At 52.9% G+C, this 23,903-nt stretch overlaps 2 protein-coding genes across 2 annotated transcripts; one reads left to right on the forward strand and one right to left on the reverse strand.

Moving 5' to 3' along the window:
• Nucleotides 1–1,456: 1,456 nt before the first annotated feature.
• On the reverse strand, nt 1,457–18,233 carry LOC149275653 (histone-lysine N-methyltransferase 2B-like). The gene is made up of 37 exons (XM_089504442.1): nt 18,000–18,233; nt 15,481–15,598; nt 12,559–15,260; nt 12,385–12,465; nt 12,127–12,304; nt 11,804–12,020; nt 11,213–11,688; nt 10,906–11,027; nt 10,726–10,734; nt 10,463–10,534; nt 10,272–10,385; nt 10,030–10,176; nt 9,779–9,874; nt 9,533–9,650; nt 9,343–9,456; nt 9,064–9,248; nt 8,523–8,609; nt 8,335–8,439; nt 8,174–8,250; nt 7,920–8,044; nt 7,728–7,828; nt 7,321–7,458; nt 6,986–7,144; nt 6,367–6,484; nt 6,160–6,238; nt 5,888–6,048; nt 5,613–5,801; nt 3,881–5,453; nt 3,664–3,750; nt 3,430–3,518; nt 3,170–3,301; nt 2,890–2,964; nt 2,513–2,690; nt 2,308–2,415; nt 2,099–2,182; nt 1,888–2,017; nt 1,457–1,732 (listed from the first exon to the last, which is right to left on the reverse strand). The coding sequence occupies exons 1-37, from the start codon at nt 18,231–18,233 to the stop codon at nt 1,457–1,459; spliced, it is 9,054 nt and encodes a 3,017-aa protein (XP_089360568.1).
• Nucleotides 18,234–20,068: 1,835 nt separating this feature from the next.
• Nucleotides 20,069–23,421, forward strand: LOC149275654 (RNA-binding protein 42). The gene is made up of 10 exons (XM_089504471.1): nt 20,069–20,124; nt 20,607–20,724; nt 21,434–21,521; nt 21,715–21,843; nt 21,931–22,058; nt 22,158–22,283; nt 22,360–22,464; nt 22,549–22,669; nt 22,771–22,965; nt 23,309–23,421. The coding sequence occupies exons 1-10, from the start codon at nt 20,069–20,071 to the stop codon at nt 23,419–23,421; spliced, it is 1,179 nt and encodes a 392-aa protein (XP_089360597.1).
• Nucleotides 23,422–23,903: the final 482 nt, after the last annotated feature.

Genomic DNA, 23,903 nt, shown 5'->3' on the forward strand with positions numbered 1-23,903 from the left:
CAGCCTCCACGCTTCTCCTTGCCCTGGTTTTGTTGCCTTCTTAACATGTCTTGTATTGCTGCAGTTGGCAACTCAACAAAACCCCTCAACGGCTGTGCGAGTGCCACTTCATCTGATGACCTCATGTCATCTCGACAAGTCATACAGTAATGTTGGCGAGGCGATCATGAAACCCTCAGCCAGCCCCAGGATTCAGTTTGAATTAATCATCACTCAGTGTCTCTGCCAGATACCTCAGTGAGGGGCTCCCGGGAACCTGGTACTGTTGGCCCCCAAGAACCTTATCTGGACCATGATCCCCCTCACTCTTAGCTGTAGTTTATTATACACAACAGTCCTTCTCCTCCAGAATGCGATGGATTTCCAGGGCATGTAGAATACCCCCCCCCCCCCAGATCTAAGACAGGTAAACAGCTCACCTGCGAGGGGCTTGATGGCTTCAGATCATTAAAGGTCTGACACCAGGCACTAGAGGTTCCTGGCTGTTAAAGCGCCAGAGCTAAAGTTTTAGATAACAGTCGTGTTACCGTCTCTTGAGTTACACACAAATCACAGAAGCGTTTTGACAAAAAATGTTCCTTTTATTTAAAATGCTAAACAGGAGGTGAAACATGAAACATTATTAATCTCCAGCAAGTCCTTAAATTAAAAAAAAAAAAAAAAAGTGCATAGAAAAGACTTTTCCTTACAAATGTTTGTACAGATATTTACACGCTATCCACACGCTATCCACAACGCGCCGGCTCACGTTTAATATATTTTATTTCAAAACTCCAGTAAGTTCACTCATTCCCTCAAATCGTAAAAAAAAAAAAAAAAACACGGGAGAAGGGGGGGGGGGGGGATAATCATGGTTCGGTGTCTAACGGGTTGGATTGAATACAATGCGCGAAGCAGCTGGGGGGGGAATGTTAACCCTTGTAGGGCTTGGCAGGTAATTAGCAGCAAAAAACTTTTAAAAATGATTGTCACCCCCAAAAAGGTACTCGTCTCCTAAACCGGATAAAACGTCCACTGGGAGTGAATTTAGTTATCCAGGGGGGGAACAAACAAACCAGGAGGTTAAAAGACCAAGCTGAGAAAACAGTGTCCTTGCCGTTGAGTAACTTATACCTTGTCCGCCGCGGAGCGCACCTTGAGAACGTCGGGGGGTCCTACAAAAATGCTGAGGTTTAAAAAGGAAAAACGGGGCCGACGGAGAAGCTGAATCCAGGAGGACAAGTCCGAGAAGACCCTGAGAGGAAGGAGAAGAGACCCCCAAACCGCCCGCTACGGACAGCGGGTAAAGTGCGATTTTCTTTGACGACGGCCCCCCTCCCCCAACCTCTAGAACGTTTTACAGCCCCTCGCTGGCTGCTACCCCAGAACGGAGCATTCCTGTCTCGTCCAACGTGCGGTTTTGGAGGTGCCAGCACCCCCCGGGCCGGAAGTCCCGCTCCACGCGGCGACCGGGAGATCAGTTGAGGAACCGCCGGCATTTCTTGGCGCCGCAGTTGCAGGGCAGCTTATTGTTGGCGTCTTCTATAGGAAATTTGTAGTCGTAGGTGAGCTCCTCGCCGCGGTAAATGCTGCGCAGGGCGAAGATCACGATGTGCTTCTGGCCCTCCACGTGGATGACGCGAGAGTAACAGTTTGGTTCGCACGAGTGGTTGATGAAACGGGCAGCGTTGCCGTGCATGGTGGCGTCAACCACGTCAAAGTCGTCGATACGGAACATGTAACAGCCGATCCCCTGCAGCAGAGAGAGAGATGGAGAAAGGGGGTTCAATATACTCGGGGGGGGGGGGGGGAGATGGAGAAGGGGATACGTTCTGTGGAAGAAACCACCTCAAAGCAAAAAACTTTGGCATAATGGCTCCTGAATGAATTGGGCTTCGTGAAAGTTACCTTCCCATCATAGTACTTCTCTCTCTTATCCGTCAGCACCGAGCGGATCACGATGCCGGAATACTCGATCACCATCTCTCCCGCGTCAATGTTCCTTTTGCAAAACAGACCCCGGCCGTGGATCGCCGACCTGGAGATGAATTAAGGATTAAAAAGACATCTGAACTCGGATCAGACTCCACGCCATGGCAACTTGTGCTCAGCGACGCACCTGTAGACGCCGACCGCCTCCTTGGAGGTCTTCTTCAGGTGCCGGAATCTCATCGCCATCGGCAGATCCAGGCTGGTCGCTCGTCTGAAAACACAACAAAGATCAAACGGCCGAGCCGGACCGATCATCGGTGATCACAAAGAAAATGTTATCACACAGCCAAGAGCCCGCCGGTCGACGGGAAAACTCTGTAACGGTCGCGCCGATACCTTGTGGATTTTAGCTGCACTTCCTCCTCCTCTTCCTCACAAGGGCCGATCTCGGGCAGCGTGCGGTGCTGAGACGCCAGGAAGTTGAACATATCGAAGGTGCTTTTCCTAAAAATAAAAAAAGAAGAAGTTTTGGGCCGTGAGACAACATCTCAGCGTGAAACGCGAACAAAAAAGGCTCGTTTTCTTCCAGCGCGCATCGTACCGGACATAGAACTCGCTGCGGGCGCAGCCGGATGGGTTCGTGGGAAGCTCTTCCTCTTCCACTTCTTGGGGGTGAAAGAGGAACTTGTACCCCCGGCAGCGTTCGGCACCGATGAGCTGCTCCAGCAGGAAGAGAACGGCATCGTGCCGGATCCCGAGCATCCGAGCGCCGCTCAAACCTGCCCCAGAAAAGAGGCACCATCTTTAGAATTCTGCCCGGCAACACAAACCCCGCCAGCCGGAGGCAGCGATTTCCTTACACCTGAGGCAAAGCATGCCGCACGTTTGATTCAGGTGTCAGGGACTTCAAAACCGACCCCCACCGCAACACATTCAGAAGGTTTAGCCGCAGGACCAGGAGGAGGATCTCGAACGTACCCGAGTAAGACAAGTGTCTGAGTCTTCCCACTCCGCGAGCTTCTTGGACCTTCTCTAGAACAGCCTTCCATGCGCCTGCAGAAACACGAGCCAAAAACGTAATATTCTCTGCATAATTCCTTTCAACCAGACCACAAATGTTACACGTCCACACGGAGAAGGAACATGCCTATATTTTAGGGCAGGATCAAAGCTTCTCTTCTACGCAGGCTCTACATTATCTGTGTATTACGGATGCGTTCTAAGTAGACCGGTAAACGCAGAGCGGCGAGATGCTTACCTTCGGCGCTGTCAGACTGAACGTAGAACCCATCCTCGCTGATTATTTCGAAGCGGAGGTGCGGACCACTTTTTTTCGGCATCTGATTCTCCTCTTCCTGGGAATAGAAATCCTCGAAACCGGATACAAACCCTAAAAAGAGATCAAAGGATTAATTAGAGACTCTCTGTGTAATAATGAGCTTCTGCCGTGGCAGCAGAATCAGCCGATAAACACTGTAGCGCTCCCCGCGTCCGATTAATCATTAACGATCCCGGTACCTTCGCTTCCTTCGGAACAAGGCGATTCTTTGGGCGACGGATGTGGGGAATCTTCGACTTTCACGTCCACAGTGAGGTCCACAAACAGCCTGGGCATGGAAAACAAACACAAAAACCTAAAGAACGGAATCAACGTACCATAGACGCCATCCAGTGACGCAAGGACTGAAGCGGAGTAAGAGAGAGGTCTCGCAACACAAGGTCTCTTGGGACACAAAGCACTTTTGGACTCACTCGTTACACAAGGCTTGTTCCTCCTTCATGGAGTCGAGGTTCAGCACGTCTTGGAGCATCGGAGCTTTGATTCTGGCCCGTTTTGGTCTGTGACAAAGAGACAGAGGACACGTTCTACTTGGGAATCCTCTCACGGACCAACTTTCATCGGTGACAGACACTCAATACAAGAACAAAGCCAGAGACCGCCTCGCGAGACGCTCGTGTCATATCGTACCTGCTGATAACCGGAGACCTCGAGACAGAGTTGAGGTTTGTTCCGGCGGATTTGGCGAGCGCCGGGAGGTCTATTTTCTCTGCTTTCGGCCCGTCCATCTTTTCGGCTTTCAGCTTCTTGACAGGGTTGCCGTTGACGGAGGTGCAGGGTCTCTTCACAGGGAGGACGGCGGTGGGTACAGGCTGTATCAGTGGAAGCGGCGGCTGGGCATGGGCCACAGGCTGCGGGGAAGGATTAACAGGCGCGGGGGCAACACCCAACAGGCCTGAACTCACCGGAACGCCCTGCAGGAGACACGTCTGGGGGATGCTGGTAATGGTTGGGGTCATTAAAGCTGGACCTCCCAAAGTTAAATGCCCAGCGCTCTGCACAACGTTGAGCATGGGAAGAACGCTGAGCAGAGGACCACGCAGAGTCCACGATTGACCCGGAGTCATGGGTGAGGTTGCAGTCGCCTGCAGGAAAACTGTGTTAAGGTGGGAGGAAGGGGTTAGCGGAGGCAGCAGCGAGCGAGGCGGCTGAGGAGGATGAGGAAGACTAGGCATAGGAGTTTTACAAGCAGCTCTTATAGGCCGCGGGGCAGGAGCCCTGACAGGCATGGAATTGGCGAGCTGCTCCGCTTTGGGAGGCTGCTGCATGGTAGGAAGTTGGCCGAGTGCAGACTGATCGGAGCCGCCGCTCTGCAGCTTCAGAATAACCGGCCCCGTTTTATTGACCAAAATGATCTTAGATTCCGGCTTGAAAACAGTCACCGTCGGTGCCTCCGGAGGGCATAAAGGGCTTTGGGGGATGGCAATTGGCGGATGGCAAACCCTTTGCAGTTGCGGCGGGTCCCTGAGAGGTGGAGGTCCTTTAGAGGACGGATAGGGAGCGCAGTCCGTGCCGTTGGAAAGCGAAGTAGAAGAATTGCCGTTCTGCGTGGATGAAGACGAGGATGGATCCGGAGCAGAGAGCGCCGGCTGTGCCAGCTCCTGGGAGGAAGCCTTCACGTCGGCTTTTCCAGTGTTCTTCAACACAAAGTCAGCGATGTCAGAAGGAAGGTGAGAAGGAGCCTTCCCGTTACCCACAATGCCGCGCGGGCCCTGAGAGCCATCCTCGCTGTCTGTGCTGTCGTGGATCCCATCCAGCTGCTGAATACGGCCAGACGACGAAGAGGAGAGCAGAGGGCTGAACGGTTCCTTGGACACGACGGTCCTCGTCAACTCGTAGTAGCGTTCTCCGTTCTCCTCCTCCGAGCTGCTGGCGCCTTCCGACTCGTCAGCCATGGACTCGGCCCCAACAACCAATTGAGCCCCGCACTGCAAAGGCCCCGTCACCAGCCCCCCATCTACCTCCACGTCGGCGTCCCCGCACACAAGCTGCACCGGCGTCTCGCTCTTGGGCGATGTGGGTCGCGTCAGTTGACAGGTCGGAGGCGATTGCACCGGGCTGGTCGAATCCTTTGAATGTCGGCCAGAAGACTGCCGAGTTAACCGAGCAGGTGGGGCTGGCCTTCTGGTCCGACGAAGTGGGGTAACTTCTGGGTCGCTGACTGTCAAAATGTGATGGGATAACGGAGATGAAGAGGGACTCCCTGCAAAAGAAATCAGAAGATGTACGCGTTATCCCATAGAAGTTATCCTACAGATGCACGCTCATTCTTCAACTCCATTGGCCAGCTTTGCACAGATGCCGTGGCATCCGAGGGGCCCCTACGGTTCCCATATTCACAGTTTTGTGAACGTTCAGTTACCTGGTGAAGGGAGAGGTCGCGACCCCCCGAGAGGTCTTCGTGAAGGAGAATAGTTGGGAGTTTTTATCCTGGCACCGGAAAAGAAGCGGGGAGCAGCTGCGGTGGCGGCCGGCTCCAGAGACGGAGGCTGACCGTGCGTGAAAGTATCCGCGCCCGGCGAGAGGAAGGCGGCTTCTTTAAGCTTTGCGTCTACAAGAAGGGAGATGTGGATAGCCATGTTGCTAATGTAGGTTTTATGACTTGTTTCATAGAATCCACGGTTTGTATGATTTTACCTGGAACGGAGAGAGGACTGTGAACGATCGTCCTGTTCTCACTCGGGTCCTCGTCTCCCTCAAGGTGTGCTTCTCCATCTCTCGGGCGATGCTCAAGAACCCGGCACTTGTACCAGCACCTCCGCCGCGCATCCAACGTGCTCCAGTACAGCCGAGAACACCTAAAGATAGGAGGGAATAACCCGGCTTTATGCACCTCCTTTATATTATACCATGAAACCCTTCCTTAACCAAATAGCGTGAATGACTGACCGGGTCTACGCGGCACTTACTCGTATCCAACAGGATAAATCTTCCCCTCCGAGACCGACAGGTCCGACAGCATCCCCAGACTATCGACCTTCATGGAACCTGGGGAAGCGGATAACGTCACAGATAAAAGGCACAGGAGAGAAGCAGCGCACGAGGAGCGGCAACGGGGTACAAAGGCCATCGAGCGGCACGAGCGGACTCCGTACAAACCCCCCGAACCTACTTACCGATCATCAAGTGAACATTCTCGGGCTCCAGGCCCTGTAGAAATTTCCTTCTAAAGCTGATTCCTTCAAAGTCCACGTAGACTCTACGGAGCACATCGAAAGAGTCGGAGGCCACGGTCTGCAGACAGCGGAGACGGAAGTCAATATAGAACGGAGGGGTCTGAATGACCCATTTATATAGCATCTTCATACAACACAGGAAGTTACATTGGGAACAGATAAATGGGGTGGGGGCAGCTCTAACGGGAAACAAGAGAATTCTTTTGGTAGATAAAATATATTATATATATATATATAGCTATCTATATCTATATATATGTTGGACCAGGGAAGGTATTTTTGATGCAATTTTCCTCTTTTTGTTGCGTTACGGCTGGTTTCTATTCAGGAAGTGTTAGGAGTAAGAGAGAAATGCTTCCCCCGTACTCCGGATAAAAAGCTAAACACAAGAGGAACTACATGTATTAATATTTTAACATTGGATTTTCCTGAACGCTCCAATCCCGTGAGGCTCAACGGCTTAAAAATGTAAGTAAGCCCTGGGCCGGCCGGGGTGGGGAAGGAGCTCAAAGGGCCGGCCGGCCGGGACGTGGCACGAGATGCCCCAGGCGATTCTTACCGTGCCGTCGAGCATTTTTTTATGCTTCAGACAGAACACCTTCTTGTCGTCCTGAAAGTTGCAGCGGCTGGCCCGGGCGCACATGAAGTGGAAGTTACTGAGACAGGTGGACAGGCAGCAGCCAACGGTGGCACCGATTTTCGAGCAATATTCACAACGCTATCAGTTTGAAGGGGGAAAAAAAACAAGACAAAAATATGCATTGGAGATCTCCGGTTACAGGGGTCCGCAATACATATACCCCGGAGGAGGGGCAGATGCACCAAGGGGGCAACCCAGGGACAGGACCCTTCCCCAGAGCTCCGAACGCAAACGGCCTGCTGCCCGGCACTCACCATCTGCCTCCCGCGAGCCACGGCCGCGTGGACATTTTTCAGCGACCCGTCGTTCTCCTCGAACACCTCGGCCGACCAGATAGCGCAGTTGATGTGAGTCCACTCGTTCTGGCCGATGTACAGTAACCTCCCAGCGTCCTGGACGGGGCGATATATACGCAACGCGTAACTATACACGCCTCCCTTACTAGGCAGACGGACTTATTCACGATTAGGCGTCGGAGTGGGGGGGGCCCGACGACAAAGTCTTGGGCCAATTTAGAATTTTGCGGTGGTGCAGGCAAATATATTCCTTATTATATATAATTTGTTAGAAAAGTATCCAGTTTCTATTCCTCCTCCCTGCATTTCCAAAAACTTAAAGTGGAAAACAAAAACTAAGAGGTTTCTAAAGCCCTTTGACCAACCTTTGGGTCATCGTCTCCAAACTTAAGACAGAGGACACACTGCCGGTTGTCCTCCTCGGGGTCTGCGCCGCAGCTCACGTCTTCATCCACTTCTTTCTTCACTAAAAGGAGGGAGAAAAAAAAAAAAAAATGTATGAAAAAGGGAAAGTGAAGACGGGTCGCTCGGTCTCCTGCCCCACGTCTCTGCCGTACCTTCCGGAGGGGAAGCCGGGTGCTCCGATACCTCGTTGCTCGAGGGAGACTCGTGTGCTTTGCCCCTCCAACACGCGTAGGTATGGTCGGAGGAGGGAGGCATCACGGCCTTGGGGAGGACGCCTCTGAAAACACAAAGAGACCACCTCAGGACAAGACAGATCTGGCCATTTACGTCAACACAAAGTACAAGACGCTGGGAATCGACACACAGAATTCTATTAAATACTCAAAAAAAGCCCCCCCGCACTCACTTGGTCTCGGGTTGGCAGCTTTCCCCCCAATGTTTAGACTCTTCGACACGGAACCAGCTGAAACATTTCTCCATAAGCTGCGGAACGTAAGAAATACAATTAAAAACACGCATTAAAAAAGTCTAAGGATCTCCAGAAACGCGCGACGCTTTGCCCATTACCTGGAGATACGCGCTCTTTACCGCGTCCCCGGCGCTTTCCAACTCGCCGCTCTTCTGCTGGATTTTGTTCTGGATGATCCATATCAGGTCGTCATTAAAAGTGCACTGCAAACAAAGGGCCGGGGGGTCAGACTTCAAAGGCCAAACTCTCTGCCCCACCACGTAGTTCGGGTACCCGGCACACTTACTATAGCGCTGTAGTGGCCGCCTTCCAAAAGCTGCGCCACGGACTGCAGGTCGCACGGAGAGCGGGGACACTTACTGCCGCCGGAACACTAGAAGGAATTAGAAAAAGAGAAAAGGGTGTAAATTATCAGAGTATTTGGCCATGTCAGCAAATATTTAATCTACAGGCTGTGGTTTCCAAGAAACCTGGGGGAAGACATTTAGCTGCGCGCCCAACACTTCCTCTTACTAAAAAAAATAAAATTAAAATAAAAAAAAAATAACAACAATGACATCATTCCTTTTTACCAGAGAATAGAGTACAATTTGGCCATATTTAATTTATTTTTGTACACAAATTTGCGGCGATCGACCCATATTTACCACGAGGGCAGCTTAGCTTTCAGAAGTTCCCTAATAACAGTGCAATATTTTAGGACCCTAATATACATTGGCATGATCTCCCACCATTAAAAAGAAATAAAAATACTCGAGAGAAATCCTAGCATAAAGTCTAATGAGAGCGAGTGTTTCTGAATACATCCGGCCGGGGGACAGGCTCACCTCAGTACACCGCAGCAGAGGGGCAGCATGTTTGGAGGTCATTATTCCCTGAACCACCTCTTGAAGCCCACCAGCCAGCTCGGAGAGCATGGCTTCCCGCCACATTGCATTATTGTCGCCAAGACACGGAGGGCACGTGTACACCACGCTGTCGGGCAGGTTAGACAAGATCTCGTAGCCTTCGTCTGTGGAGACGCAGGAGAATAAAGAGGACGGTGATAAAGCCGGGAGACTAAAGGCGAAGAAAGAGAATATACTGGGCGTCCTCTGCATACTCACCAGAAAGCCCCTCGCACTTCGAGTGCACCCACTTGTCACATTTAACACACTGGATCATCTTGCTTTCGTAGTCATTCTCCTCATAGCAGCGGATACAGATGGGGCAGAAGTTCCCTGCGGAAAGAAGACATGTCAGACGCTCCATGTTACCCTGGACGGTGCGGATCTCAGAGCAAGGAAGAGAACCGACCTTTCTCGTAGAGAGCAGTACACTCGGTGCACAGGCTTTTGCCTTCGGACAGCTCCGCGTCCTCTTCCACCGCCGGAGAAGCCCCGCAGCTCTTACAGCGAACGCAAGCGGAGCAGATCTACGGGCGAGGAGAGATCAACACAAGAGTGAAGCAGCGGGAAGCTTCTCTAAGATAGAAGAATACGGGAGGAGGAAAAAAAAAAAAAAACAGAAGAAAGGAGGACAGATTCTTCCGGCAGGACTTACCCAGCCTTTCCTGCTCCGCGGGGGCTTCACGGGGTAATTGGGCCCTAAGCAGTTGACGTGGTAGTTCGCCTGGCACAGTTCACATTGCAGTAAAGGCTGAAAAACGCAACACGAGGTGGTTACACATTTTCACCGCGGTCACATAATGGACTTCCACTCCCATAAACCTCTGCCGGGCGTTTGCTGTTAAACTGGAGGGCTTTACTGGATAAGCCGGGGGGTGGGGGGGGGGGGTTGGGGTCCGGATCTACCTTTTTGGATTTTCCTTTGCGACCGCACACGTTGCAGAACTTGCAGCGGCGGCAGCACCAGCTTTCTTCCTGCTCGGGCAGGGGCCGCTCGGACGGCTCCAGACAGAACGGGTGGAAAGGCTCGCAGCACACCTGGCAGTGCAGGAGCTGCGATGAGAAAAAGAAACAATACAAAAAGGCATAACTATATATTATATATATATATACACATATATACTTAAAGAGCCCCCGCGACAGTTTACCTTATGCCGCCCTCGGCTCGCACACAGCAGGCATACAAGCGATGGTTTCACGGGAAACGAGGTGAGGACGCTGAGTCCTCCCATTAACCACACGTTCTGTAAGTCGCAGTCCTCCTGAGAGAGAGCGCCACAGCGTTAGACTCCACTTACTTCCCAAAATCGCCCGTGTAGTTAAAGCGCGGAGAGAGTACCTTAAAATCAACACGCAGTCGGCGCGTCCCATCTGCCAACTTTGACTTGGACGATCCTCCTGGCAAAACAGACTCCTAAGGGCAGAGGGGACATTTAAAAAAAAAAAAAAAAAGTCTCTTTATATACTACGGCCCCTTAAACAGCAGAAAGATGCCGGAGATAAGCATTAAAGAGTCTCTACAAAAAAAAGTATTATCTGGCAGCGGCGCGTCCCGGTGGTCAATATATACAGGGAGACTGGAGGGTTGAGGTTTGGAGACACCGGCATTGCCTTGCAGACAGAGGTAGAAAGGGTCTTCCAACTAAGCTAAGTACTCCTGAAGACAACATTCTGCCGGTACCAGCCGTTCCTGCCAGCCGAGAACAGAGTGAGGACAGCGGGCGTGCGGCACGAGGGTCAGAGTTACAAAGAGTACTGGAGAGTCTGGGATGTGTCCGAGACGGCTCCACTCCGCTCTTCCAAGGCTCTCACCTGCTCAGGACCTTTCCGGGCTCTAAGTATCACAGGTTGCGCGGGGTTTCTTCGGGGTTTACTTGGCTCCTCCGGTTCCTGGGGGGGTAAATCTGCACGATAAAATGAAACACCAGTCTAGGTACAAAAGCAATGCCCGTCCGTGGTCTTTGCCTACTCCATTCATCCTCGACCGACTGTTAGTGGCACTACCGCTTTAAAAACGGATCAAAAACCAGCCGCTTGCCAGCGAAAGCCGTTTGTTAACACGCGTGTGCCGGGCGCAGCGCTCTCTTACCAGGTTCCTTGCGTTGCTTCCGCCGGGGAACGCTGGGTCTCGGGTTATAGTCGGAGTCCTCCGAGTCAGGGAACACGCCGTAGCACGGACGCTGCCGGACGCACCGGCGAGAAGACTTGCGCTGGAGCATCGGATTGTCCGTTACGTCAGAAACGTCCGCTTCTTCTTTGCGGCACGCGTCGGGAAACGTGTCGTCGGACTCGGTGTGACTGTCTCGCGTCACCGCCTGACTGTCTCGCCGAGGCTGCGCTCGGACCACCTTCCGACCTACATTAATAATAATAATAATAATAAAAAAAAGCTCAGCCACCGCTCGATGCGCGTAGCCGGACACCGCGTGAGGTCCAAGAAGACAATCGGAGGGGAACACCAGCCACTTCCACCGACACTGCGCAAAACAACAAAGGAACGCGAGATCACCTTTCTTTTGCACTCTCTCTTGCCGTCGAGCCTCGATCAATTCACACCGCCGCTTCCTACCGGGGAGGAAAAAAATAAATAAAAAGCTACGTTAGCACATGGCAGGCAACACGAGGTGTTAAAAGGTCTCATCATTCAACGCGAGTGAATGAATCTCACAAAGCAACTCACACGCAGCACTGCTTTTTGGTGTTGGGGCCGCCGAATTTGGTCTTGTCCAGGCAGTTCACGCACTTCCCGCAGTCGTCCGTAACCTCGCAGCCCTTGCAGGCGCCGCAGCGGCCCATCCGGAGTCTCCGCCTCGACAGCGAACCGGCCCTCCGCACCATGGCTTTCACCGCCTTCGGCCTCGCGGCCCGGCTCTCGGGCTCAGAGGCGGACGAGGTATCTGTCAACAGAAGGAGCGACGCGGTTTGCGAACAAAGGGTCGATAAAAAATAAACCAGAAACGCAGGGGAAAAACAAAAAAAACAATTCCGCTAAAGGCAACTCACCCTCTACCGCTGCAGCTGCCACCTCAGCGGAAGGAACGGCGGCCTCTCTTTCACTCGGGGGAAGAGCGCTAAGCCTTGGGATATCTTCCGGTATCATGGCGCGGGGCTGCCCCAAGGACATGGCAGGATGTCTAGAGACATGTTTAATCCGCGGCCCCTGGAGCGGAGAGTCTTGGCACTGAAAAGGGGTATAAAGGGAAGAATAAGTACGGAGGTTCGTTTAGGACCCCCCCGCCCCCCCTGCACGTGTTCCACTACCTGTCCCACAGGAGCGCCGGGTCTGTTGTCTGCACGCGTATGAGGAGACGCAGAGTCTTTAGGGGAATCGGCAGCCATGCCCTGCGAGGAAGAAGCAAAAGGGAAAAAGCAAAGATGAAAAAGCCGTCGGGTAAGAAGAAGTAAAACCTCGACAAAAGCAGAGCGGCCACTCACCATCTCTGCGCTCTTCTGCTTATCGATCTTAATGAGCTGCCGCTTGGCCTTCTCGAGGAGACTAATCACCTTCTGGTCTGTGCCCGACAGAAGGGGCTCGCACGGAGGAGCAGAAACGCTCTTCCACGAAAGAGAAGAGGGCGATCTCCGTCGGAGGGTCATCTTACGGACCGCCAGGCGGCTTTGCACCGGCTCCGGTTTAACGGCGTCCGGAAGGGGCATTTCCGACACCTCGCCGGGTTCGGTTTCTAGCAAGGAGAGGGCAGGACCATGAGGCTCCATGTTCAAGATGTCCAACGGATCAGAGAGAGACAGCGACTGCTCCAGGAAGTCCTGGCTGGATTCCGCCAACACCAGGGCGGCAGAGTCACAGACGACGTCGTCCATCTTTTCCAGAGCAGGGTCAACAAACAGAGGCAGAGCCAAGTGATTCGCCCTTCGGCTGCCGCTCTGCAAGTCGCTCTGTTTTGCGCAAGGACTCGCAGGAACCTCGGGGACGGGGGCCACGGCTGCGGCCCCCAGACCGAGGTCTGCAGACAAGGCTTTGGCTTCGGTGTCCTGTAAAGAGACGGACTGGTAGATTTTTAGGTGGGCTTCACTCGGAGTGAACTGGGGAGCACGGAGAATGGGAGAGCGCTTGACGGATTCCAACTTAGGACTGATCTGTGTGGTGAGAGGGGACGGCGGAGCAGATGCAGGTGAACCGGGTTGCAGGGGCTCCTCGGGAGACCCCGGGGATGGCAAACGAAAGAGGGGCTTCGGAGGGCTCGCGGTGGGCAGCGACTCGGCCGCAGAGACACTAAACGAATTCCAACAGAAGGTGGGCGCGCGCAAGATGTTCTTCCTCTTGCTTTCGTTTGGCGTCGGGGTACAGGACTGGACAGAAGGTGAAGAAGCTGCCGAGGACGCGGAGGAGCACGTCGGGGTCGAGTCCGTGCGGGGAGAGAGGGGGGGTAGCAAACAGTGGAGGTGCTCATCGTTAAAAAGACCGAGGCAGGGGTCCGAAAGGGAAGGGAGTGTATCGGAAAGGGACTCCGGGTCCAAGTCCGTCAAGCTGCTCTCATTCGTCTCGGCGTCTGGCATTAAGGGAGCAGGCTTCGCTTGGAGTCCAGCGGTGGGAGGGGATGGCGGGTCGTACATAAAGCGTTGGGGGGTTTTAATGACCCGTGGGGGGCGGGCCCTCGCTAAGGGCATGCCATCGCTACGAATGTGTTTTAGGCCCCCGCTTTTTGCGGGCTCCGTCGTTTTGGAAGACTGCGGCGGCCCCTGTGCCTTGCTCTCAGAGTCTTTAGAGTCGGACAGGTATCTCTGAGCCGCTGCCTTCTTTTTGTTTAGGGAACGACCGAGATGAGATCGTCGTCGTCGTCGTCGTCGTATAGAACTTCTTCTGTTAAATGGTTTTGAAGCAGAGTTTGGTACGTCGACCGTCTCGTTTACATCATCTGGGTTTTCTGGTTCCGCCGCAGGCTGTCCTCCTTCTGCGTGGGCAGGCGCTTCTCCTGGGACATCAGCAGAGCTTTCGGGAGCAGATTTACAGCTTTCTAGAGTCTTATCGGCAGATACAACCTCTGCAGGCTCTTGATTATCCACAGCGGCGTCTTCATTCACTAAGAGTTCCTCAACAGCTGACCCGTCAACCAGATTACTTTCCTCCTCCTGACCGTCTGTGGACATCTGACTTTCTTCGTGTTGATGTTCTCCTACTTCACTAGCCTCTTCTTTTTCAGTGCTTTCTTCCGCTTTCAATATCGGATCATCCGGCACCGAGGATTCCCCGCCTAGCTGAACGTTCTCCTCGATATCAAGGGCCACATTCTCTTCAGCAGGCAGCGGCACCTCACATGCAGGGCTCGTAGGCTCCTGCGCAGGAGCCGCACGCGGAAGGTCTCCGCCATGCTCGAGCGCCGGTTGCTCTTCTGCAGCGGGAAGCGTCTCCAGCTCGCTCACTTGCCGGTACCCCGCACGGAGTTTCCATTTTACTTTCGGAACCTGGCTGACTCTCTTTCCTTCTTCGCTGAAAGCCAGGCGAGGCTCGCTTGGTTTAACGCGCACATCAGTCTCCGAGATATTCCCCAAGTCGGACGCTTTGGCTTTCCTAGACCTGCGTCGGGGTTTCTGTACATCAGTAGCTTGCGGGGGGGCAGGCGGAGACAGGTCTTGCCCTTTCTCGGATGTTTTTGGAGGCACTTTCTTGGCGGATACCCGTCCCTTGCCTCTGCTCGCTCTGCTTTTTGTTTGGCTCAGAGGAATCTCTCTAAGGGGGCTTTCTGTGCTTTCATTCGCGATGGCTTCCTCGCGCTGGACAGCTGGGCTAAACCTCAAAGATGATCTTTTACGCTGGCGAGGAGTCAACGCCATTTTCTTGCTGCCTTTCGGTCGTCCTCTGGCTTTCGGAGCATCGTCGGAGGCGTCGCGCTGCCCTGGGGAGGTAGTTACACCGTCTTTTTGTCCTTTTCCGGGAGCTTTAGCCGAACGGGCGGAAAGCGGAGATGTCTGCTTTTTGGAGGCCTCCTGCTTGTCGCTCGGGCGAAAGACGATCGAGGATTTTCCCAAGCCGTACATGGATGGGTCGATCGGCGTGAGATGCACTCGGATCACCTTCTCGGGGGTAAAAATAGTCTTGGAAAGGTCCACAGAACAGAACTCAAGCTTAGTAGGGGAAACCTTAGTTACCAAAGAGTTTATCGGCTTGGAACTTTCTCCTGCGGACAAAACGGGACACAAAAAGAGATCATTTAACGTTTTAATTGGACGGGTCACGATAGACAATATTTATCTCTGTCTTTATCTTTGATAGCATCGGGGGCGCAAAAGCCTCCGCAGCGCAGGCTCTCCACACAACACAAACTTTGCGATACAATTTGAAACTAAAGCAGCCACTTAGGGAACCCAAATCCAAGACATAAAAAGGGGAAGCTTTACCTTCAATGAGCAAAGAAGCTCGCAGTCTATAACGCGGCTCACCTTTATCTGATCTCGGGGCCGAGCGGACGGTGCTTTCCGCGGAGCCTTCATCGCCACTGAATCCCATAAATTCATCCTGTGAGAAGAGACATTGGTAAAAATAAATACAAAATGTCCCGCGCGTGCGTGCGAGGGCCGGCGCGTGCGTGCAAGGGCTCATTCTCATGATCATGATTCAAGCAGCAGTAGTGATGAGAACATCTAACCGGAAAAGCACTCGACAACATGCGATTGAGTCAACCATTGACAACCCAAGACACTGCCGTTGATGAGTTGGTCATGGAGTTGGCATTCGAGTCCTGGGTCTATAAGTTGGTCCGGCCAATACAGAAACTCATTTACGCTTCTATTATTGACATTACTTCACCTGCCAGCAGACATAAGAACTGAAAAAAGAGGCAACTCAAAAAATAAGCTTCACGCCTCGGCCTGACCCAGAAGTCTTTAAACTCAACAGGACCGAGACGGAACTGTCTGACCAGTCACAACGGCCAGCAACCCGACAGGAGACTCACAACGGCCAAGTCAACGGCCAGCAACCCGACAGGAGACTCACAACGGCCAAGTCAACGGCCAGCAAATCCACAGGAGACTCACAACGGCCAAGTCAACGGCCAAGTCAACGGCCAAGTCAACCCGACGGGAAACGCAATTCAATATAAAAGCTGCTGCAACTCAACTGATCAATGAAACCTCAGCAAAGACACCTGACTCACGAAGGGCTTTTCGTCGAACATAAAACCTGTAGACCGACTCCGTGACGAGTGACTGGAAAGGAAAACCTTAAAAAGCTGCACTTTATAACAAAATGGGCATTTAAACCAAAAAAAAAAAAAAAAAAATTATCAGTTTTTCAGTTCTAAAACAAGCATAAAACGAGCAAAGAGCACATGATCTCCCTATCAGTCACACGCTCTGCACATGGACAGCTCTTCCTGCGGCTTTAGGAGATACGTACGCATTAGTCGCTCTATCCACCCCTGGTGCATGCGCGAACACGCTGTACGAGCCCCTTCCAGGCAAATAATGCAACAGTAGCAGGGCTGGAGAACCCCAGAACACGATGATTGGGGTGCGAATAACTAAACGCCAACAAGAGTAACAACAAAGACAGGTAACGTATCAAGAATAGAACCAAGCAAAGAGCGCTCGGTGCAGAGCCGCTCCACGTCGTATCCAAAGTAGCTCCAGAAAACATTAGACGATGCCCAGGAGGGAGAGAAGAACGCGATTTATTCCACCGGCGGCCCGCTCTGCCGACGGGAGACGATGCCCGGGGGGGGGGGTTGGATTTATTCCGCCGGCGGCTGGCTCCGCTGACGGGAGACGATGCCCGGGGGGGGGGGGGGGGTTGGATTTATTCCGCCGGCGGCTGGCTCCGCTGACGGGAGACGATGGCCGGGGGGGAGAGAAGAACGAGCTTTATTCCGCCGACGGGAGACGATGGCCGGGGGGGGAGAGAAGAACACAATTTATTTTTCCGAGACTCTTAAAGAAACCGCACTGACTTATTATTTATTAGAAGATCAGGTCCGTGCGGAAATAACTTCCCTTCCTCCGCTGGACAGCTCCTTCCAATGGCTTTCTAGAAAACCAAGTCATTCATTCTCTGAACAGATCGCCCGCTCGCCCTGGTAACGGATTTCACCGTATATCCCGACAGCTGGCACCGCTGCCAACACCTTTCATTAACCTCCTTCTACACTTTATTAACATCTGGTCGGCATCATCCTTCATCATCGCCGCTTCGATCCACCCAACGCACCCGCTAGGCCCGCAGGAATGCCCCACGGCGGGCGGGCATCGCCAAGAACTCCTTCCCTCCCCGACCATTGGATCGCTGGCAGGCCTGCAAACGGTACTTGGGCAGAAGAGAGTCCAACCACCGATACCGAAGCTAAGCCAAAAAAAAGGCACCCCAACCAAAGCAGAACGCCGGAGAGAGAACGGCAACGCCACGGAAACCACACCGAGATCCAGAAAACACAAGAAGAAGCCCAGAGGAGGAGAGACGGCTGCGGCGGAAAGGAAGGGGCTGCCTGGCATCTGTATACTCATAACCTCATGCCGGACCATAGGCATACATTGTGAGAGGCGTGTGCTAGGGGCATTAGAAACGCCGCTACTATTAGGAAGGGCAAAAGAAACGTAGCTAAGAGGGACTAAATGGGGGGGGGGTGACAACAGCTACAACGCTACAGCTCGGGGGGCTGAGAATGTTATTGTCACTACAACCCCCAGGGGCTCTCAAAGCAGTCCTAGGGGGTTCTCACTACAGACCATAGGGGCTCTGCTTGCAGCCCCTAGGGGGCACAAGACTCCCTGCAGCCCCTAGGGGGCACAAGACTCCCTGCAGCCCCTAGGGGGCACAAGACTCCCTGCAGCCCCTAGGGCGGGGTGCCACTTTCACGCTGCCTATGGAGCGCCCCCTTAGGCCATAGTGTTGTACACTGCCCCTCTCCCGCCCCTCTCCCCACCTCGGTGCTGTCACTGTCTCCGCTGTCCTGTCCGCAGGCCCCCGCCAGGCGCTTCATGTTCAGATGAAGTCCAAGAATCCGGAGCTGCGCGGGGTCCGGGCTCTCCCCGGCAGCTTGAAACGGCACCCGAGCCCTGTCAGCCCTGCTCCCGGTCCTCCCGACCCACGGCCGGCCCGGAAACCGGCCCCGAACCGAGCCCGAGGCTCCGGGACCAGCCGAGGCCGCAGCCGCCATCTTGATGTGCTGTGGGAACTACAATAATACTGCGCACGGCGCCGGCGCCAAAGGCTCGGTTTGTCTCTGGCAGCCTCTCCTTGCAAGGCGCTTTGGGAGATGGAGTCCTGCACGCATCTCATTGGCTGGCCACAGCCGCCTGGTGAACTACAAATCCCAGAAGGCACCGCGACAGACAGACCGTATGGCAGGCTCGCATTTGCGCAGGGAGAGGCGGGAAATGTAGTCATAACAGAACCTCATGCTAGAGGAGGGAAACGTACTGATAGACCGTTTTCCGAATCTAGGGTAAAGGCAATTGTGTGCGGCATCTACAGCGGGGTCTTCAGCAACGTCTGGCGGGCCAGCCCGGCATTTGTAATGAAGCCTGTGTTTGAAGGGGGCGGCAGCAAGCGCAGGTGAAACAAAGCGAAGGCTGCTGGGGGTTGTAGTTTCTTTGACCTAATTTGTAATGGATGTCTAGGGAGCCGTAAACTACAATTTCCAAATGACCCGAGAGACGTCTTCGCATTGCCTTCTGGGAAGTAGAGTCCAATGTTTTCTATACATAATGGAGTAGCCTGACAGGAGCACTACAAGTCCCAGCATGCTCTGCTGTAGCCATACGGCTATGTTCGGTACTAGTTAATAGGCTCCCCTCCAGGCCCACTAAAGATTATCAGTAGTTAATCCTTTGACTTCTATGGAAACCATCTGAAGATGTATGTTTTAAAATAAAAGCTTTAAAATAAAAACCCACGACCCAAATATTCCCGTTGATTTTTTTTTTTTATTGCTTTATGCATGGAGGGGGCCCCCCAAGAGACCCCGAAACATGAGCGAAGTTTCATTTTACAGGCAAGCTGCTTTCTAGCATGAAGCCGGTTATCGCGGACGGGGCTTCTATCACGGTTTCAATGATGATTAGAAAACACCTTTAATTTATAATAAATATTTACCGTCTTGGTTTTGCCCCCATCTCAGGGTGAAGGGGCAGATTCTCGGGATCACACAGTCTGGAGGTGACTCCTTTGGTACTTTTATGGTATGGTTGATATCCCTGCTTGACTGCAGGTGACTCAATAACTAAATAACAAATCAAGGTTCCCATGACGACGGTGTTAGAGCCACCAATGGGGAGTTTGCTGTATGATCACAGTGGGGTAGGATGGGAAGCTCCGCACTGTGTGACCCTGAGAATTGTCCCCTTCACCACGAGATTGGGGCAAAAACCCTGAGACTCCGGGGCAAAAACCCTGAGAGTTCCCAGGTATGAGACCAACGACTGATAAAGGTCTGAGTCTTTACAGCAGGAGAAACGGGCAACCAGACGAGGGCCGATCTGTTGGCTGGGTTCTAGGTTTAATGCCCAGGACATGTTGCACGTTACCTCCTCATCTGTTAACATCTACCCCTGAGGAGTGTTCCATGTACCTACCACTCTTAAAATACAAAAAGACCCAGGTTCTGGGTTTAAAAGCCCCACGGCGCCCGGGGTCACACATTCTCCATCCCTCTCTGCATAATTCAATGTGCAAATAGTCCATTATAATAAAAATGTCACAGTTACCCCGAAATTAAGGTTTTAAATCTATCCTCTGCTTGCTTTGAACCCTGTTACCCCCTGATGGGGCAACTGCAGTAATAATAACACTCCGCACACGTGCTGTGAGAGCCAATCACGGGCTGCCGCTGGCCATGCAGTCACATGGCGATTCCGGTGCGTTTCACGTCTCGCTGTCGGCACACTTCCTGGCTGTACCGGAAGCGGAATGTACGTCACATTGGCTGCGCCGTTCTTGATCTAAAAACTGAAGTGCTGAATTCTCGGTTGTGGGGATCAGGTCGGCGGCAGAATGGCGGAGAAAAGTGGAGAGGAGAAGATGAAGGAGATGGAGGCCGAGATGGCCCTGTAAGTGGGAGAAAGCGCTTTATATCAATCCTGGGGCGGGCTGCACCCTAACCCCGGGTGTGCGCATGCAGAGGGCCCCTAAACCCTGAGGTCCGGGCTCCTGTATACAGAGGGCCCCCCCAAACCCTGGGGGTCTGTGCTCCCGTATACAGAGGCAGCCCCCTAAACCCTGGGGCTCTGCGCTCCTGTATACAGAGACTGAACCCTGGGGGTCTGCGCTCCTGTATACAGAGGCTGCCCCCTGAACCCTGGGGGGTCTGTGCTCCTGTATACAGAGGCTGAACCCTGGGGGGTCTGCGCTCCTGTATACAGAGGCTGCCCCCTGAACCCTGGGGGGTCTGCGCTCCTGTATACAGAGGCTGCCCCCTAAGCCCTGGGGTCCGGGTGCCTAATCCCTGGAGGTCGGTCTGTCTGTCTGTCTGTCTGTCTGCACACAGGGTACGAGAATGAATGGTTTGATGTTGTCGTTTCACTCCCTACAGGTTTGAGCAGGAGGTACTGGGTGCCCCCGTAGCGTTGCCTCCGGTTGATCCCGTTCCCTTGGCTATCCCAGCGGTTCCCATCATCCGGCCAATTATAGCAACGAACACTTATCACCAGGTAAGTGATGCACCGCTTGGCTAAACTCACCTGTGCAGGTGGGGATGCTTGTGGTTACGATGGCGGACGGTAGCCGCTCGTACCCAGATCCCCGCTGCATGTGATGCTGCGTGGAAACCTAAAACGTATCAGCGGTCGATTGGGCGTCGCATGCGCAGCACGTGGCTTATAGGGTTAGCGTTATCTGTCGACCTCACTAAGTTATGGCAGAGGAGGGATTTTTCTTTTAAAAAGCAGATAATTTGAGCGTTTAGGGAAATAACAGTAAGAGGCAGCAGTGCTGAACGCTGACAGATTCCTTTTTAGTTTTAGGGTGAGGAAGCATCGGAATCCATTGTACCCCAGACTCAAGTTCTACTTATTATTTTAAGGATTCATACAGGGCGTAGGATAAGGTGGACCCCGTACACAGTGCGTCCCCCCCGTCCATTCTCAGGCAGGGCTCGTGGCTAGGAGTAAAAAAAATATTAATTACCTAGAATTGGCCCTAAAGTGACAAGATTCATGTTAATTCTTCATAATATCCAATCAGAAACACATGGGGGCCACTTTAATAAATGGATGCCAGCAAAAAAGATTGCTAGAGATTTCTACGCTAGCCATTGGTAGAAAAAAAAGTCGGGTGACCAAAACCCAATAAGATACCGATAATAAATAATCCACTTATTTGTAACCCCGTATTTTATTTTTTGTGCCCCCCCTCCCGCAGGTGCAGCAGAGCCTGCAGGCGCGGGCAGCGGCTGCAGCCAGTGTCGTGGCTCCTATCATCGCTCCCCCTGTACCGTTCGTTGGCCCAGGTAAAAAAAAATAAACCAAAAGCACATCAAACTGTGTTCTGCTGGCTGAGAGTCTGGGAGTTGTACAATACGTCTTCATGAGAGTACGTGGCAGAACAGGACTGGAGAACAGACGTTTGTAAAATGTGCAGCTTTCTGTTTTGGTTCTTTGTAAGGCTGACCATGTTTTCTCCCCCTTCTGTTGTGGCCGCAGCGATACCACCTCCAAGGCCGCCTATGATGAGACCGAGTTTTATCCCCCATGCGTTGCAGAGGCCCCCCGATCACCTGCATGCGATGCCCCGGCCTTCCTTTATCCCCCACGTCCTGCAGCAGAGAGCAGGTGAGAAGCGCGTGCGTTGGCGCTGTTACATCGGGATGATGCTCTCTTCTAAGCCTAACAACTGTCCATCTTCTACTTTATTTGCAGGGGGTCCACGTCACCCCGGAATGCCACCCCCACAGCCACTGATGTCTCATCAGATGCATGGTCCTCCGCCACCACTCATGGGTCACCATATGCCCCCACCTCCGTTAAACATGAGGAGCGGACCACCTGTAAGAGGATACGGTGTTTTATTTTCTGTCTTTATGTTGTCCGATGTGTTTGATTGTCTTTAATTTAAAACGTCTGCTGCTCCTTCTTTCCGTCTACAGCCAGCTCCAGTGGGCCCCATGCCCCCACCTCCCCGGCCTTCCGTACAGCCTTCCCCCAAAATGAATCCAACTGTCATACAGGCGGCTCCCACTGTTTACACGGCACCCCCTGTTAGGAAGGTAGAGGTGAGTCCATATCCTTTGCGATGCTCCGTCACATTTTCTTCTCTCGGCAAAGTTGTGAGATTGTCTTCTGTTGTAGGAGGAACCACCTGAACCTCCGGCCATGGCCGACGAGAAGGAAATGAGCTTCGACGATGCGGTCATTGGTCCGAGCATGCCGGAAATTGAACCCGTGCAGCCAGAGGCGAGTCTGAAGAATGAGCCGCGTGTAAATGTCGCCACGTCAGTGTCTCGTTCTTCCTGTAACGCCGGTGTGTTCCCTCTGCAGGTGGTCGTAGAACCCGTCCAAGAAGATAAGAAGAAAGCGAAGCCCGAGAAATTAAAACGATGCATCCGGACCGCAGCCGGTACCTCCTGGGAGGATCAGAGTCTGCTGGAATGGGAAACGGGTCAGTGAGGTGTAGCTTCTATCGCGGTGTTGATTCCGCCCCGTGCGCTGCCCTCTCGTGCGCCCGAGTTTTGTTCTTGACCAATTCATGTAATCCCGCAGATGATTTCCGGATTTTCTGTGGCGATTTGGGGAATGAGGTAAACGACGACATCCTCGCCCGCGCCTTCAGCCGTTACCCGTCCTTCCTGAAGGCCAAGGTGATTCGTGACAAGCGCACGGGAAAAACCAAAGGCTACGGCTTTGTCAGCTTCAAGGACCCCAATGACTACGTGAGAGCCATGCGGGAGATGAACGGTAATTATAAGAAACCCCACTTCCCGCAGTTTACTGAAAGCATGACGATACGGGAGCGCCGAAATCCTCTTGATGACTGCTATACTCCATACGAGTCGGTCAGATCTTCCTCAACAAATCGCCACCTGCTCCTTAAAACGCTTGAGTGTCCTGTCGGTCCTTGGCGTGATCTGTTATCAATTCATCTCTTCTCCGGAGTAGATAATAAATAACATAAAGGTTCTCTTACTCCGTAAGTGTGACTTCCACTTAAATATGCCCCCCCCCCTCCCAATGTTGAGTCCCGTTGTGAGCACCTTGGTTTCTCTGTTGGTTTCATGGCTGCCCATCTCCTCCTCCTCAGGTAAATACGTCGGTTCCCGTCCCATTAAACTCAGGAAAAGCATGTGGAAAGATCGGAACATCGATGTCGTGCGCAAGAAGCAGCGAGAGAAGAAGAAGCTGGGCCTTAGATAAACACCCAGCCGTACGGACTTGTTACAGTTTGAGAAGCTCGGCATCCCCTCGGACCTCTGCTCAACGATTTTAATTCATCCACACGTACCGTTCCCCTTCCCCAGACTCTGCTGCGTAATACGCAGGGATCGCTGCGGCCTACTGCCGTCTCTGTTGATAGACGGGAACCTGCGCGGGGCAGCTTGTGCCCCCTTTTTTATTTTTATAGGTTTATGATGTTTTATTGCAGCGAGCAGCTTCCGACCATTTCGCTGTTTCAATATTTTCACTCAAGGATTTTTATTTGTCTCATCTCGCTGGTGCAGAGCTCCGTACCGACCACTTGCTGGCCCCGCACTCGCGTTTTCGGGGGCCGTGGTGTAAAAATTTGATCCAACGCTATCAGCAGGCAGAGGGAAGCTTAAAATTAAAGGTTTCCCATTTAACCTGAACGTGTTACTTTTAACAACACAGCCACCTTTCAACCTCAGCAGAAGTCCTTA

This window comes from Sceloporus occidentalis, unplaced genomic scaffold (assembly GCF_023333645.1).
Source record: "Sceloporus occidentalis isolate IW3139 unplaced genomic scaffold, rSceOcc1.0.p SCAF_271, whole genome shotgun sequence".
Lineage (NCBI taxonomy): Eukaryota > Metazoa > Chordata > Lepidosauria > Squamata > Phrynosomatidae > Sceloporus > Sceloporus occidentalis.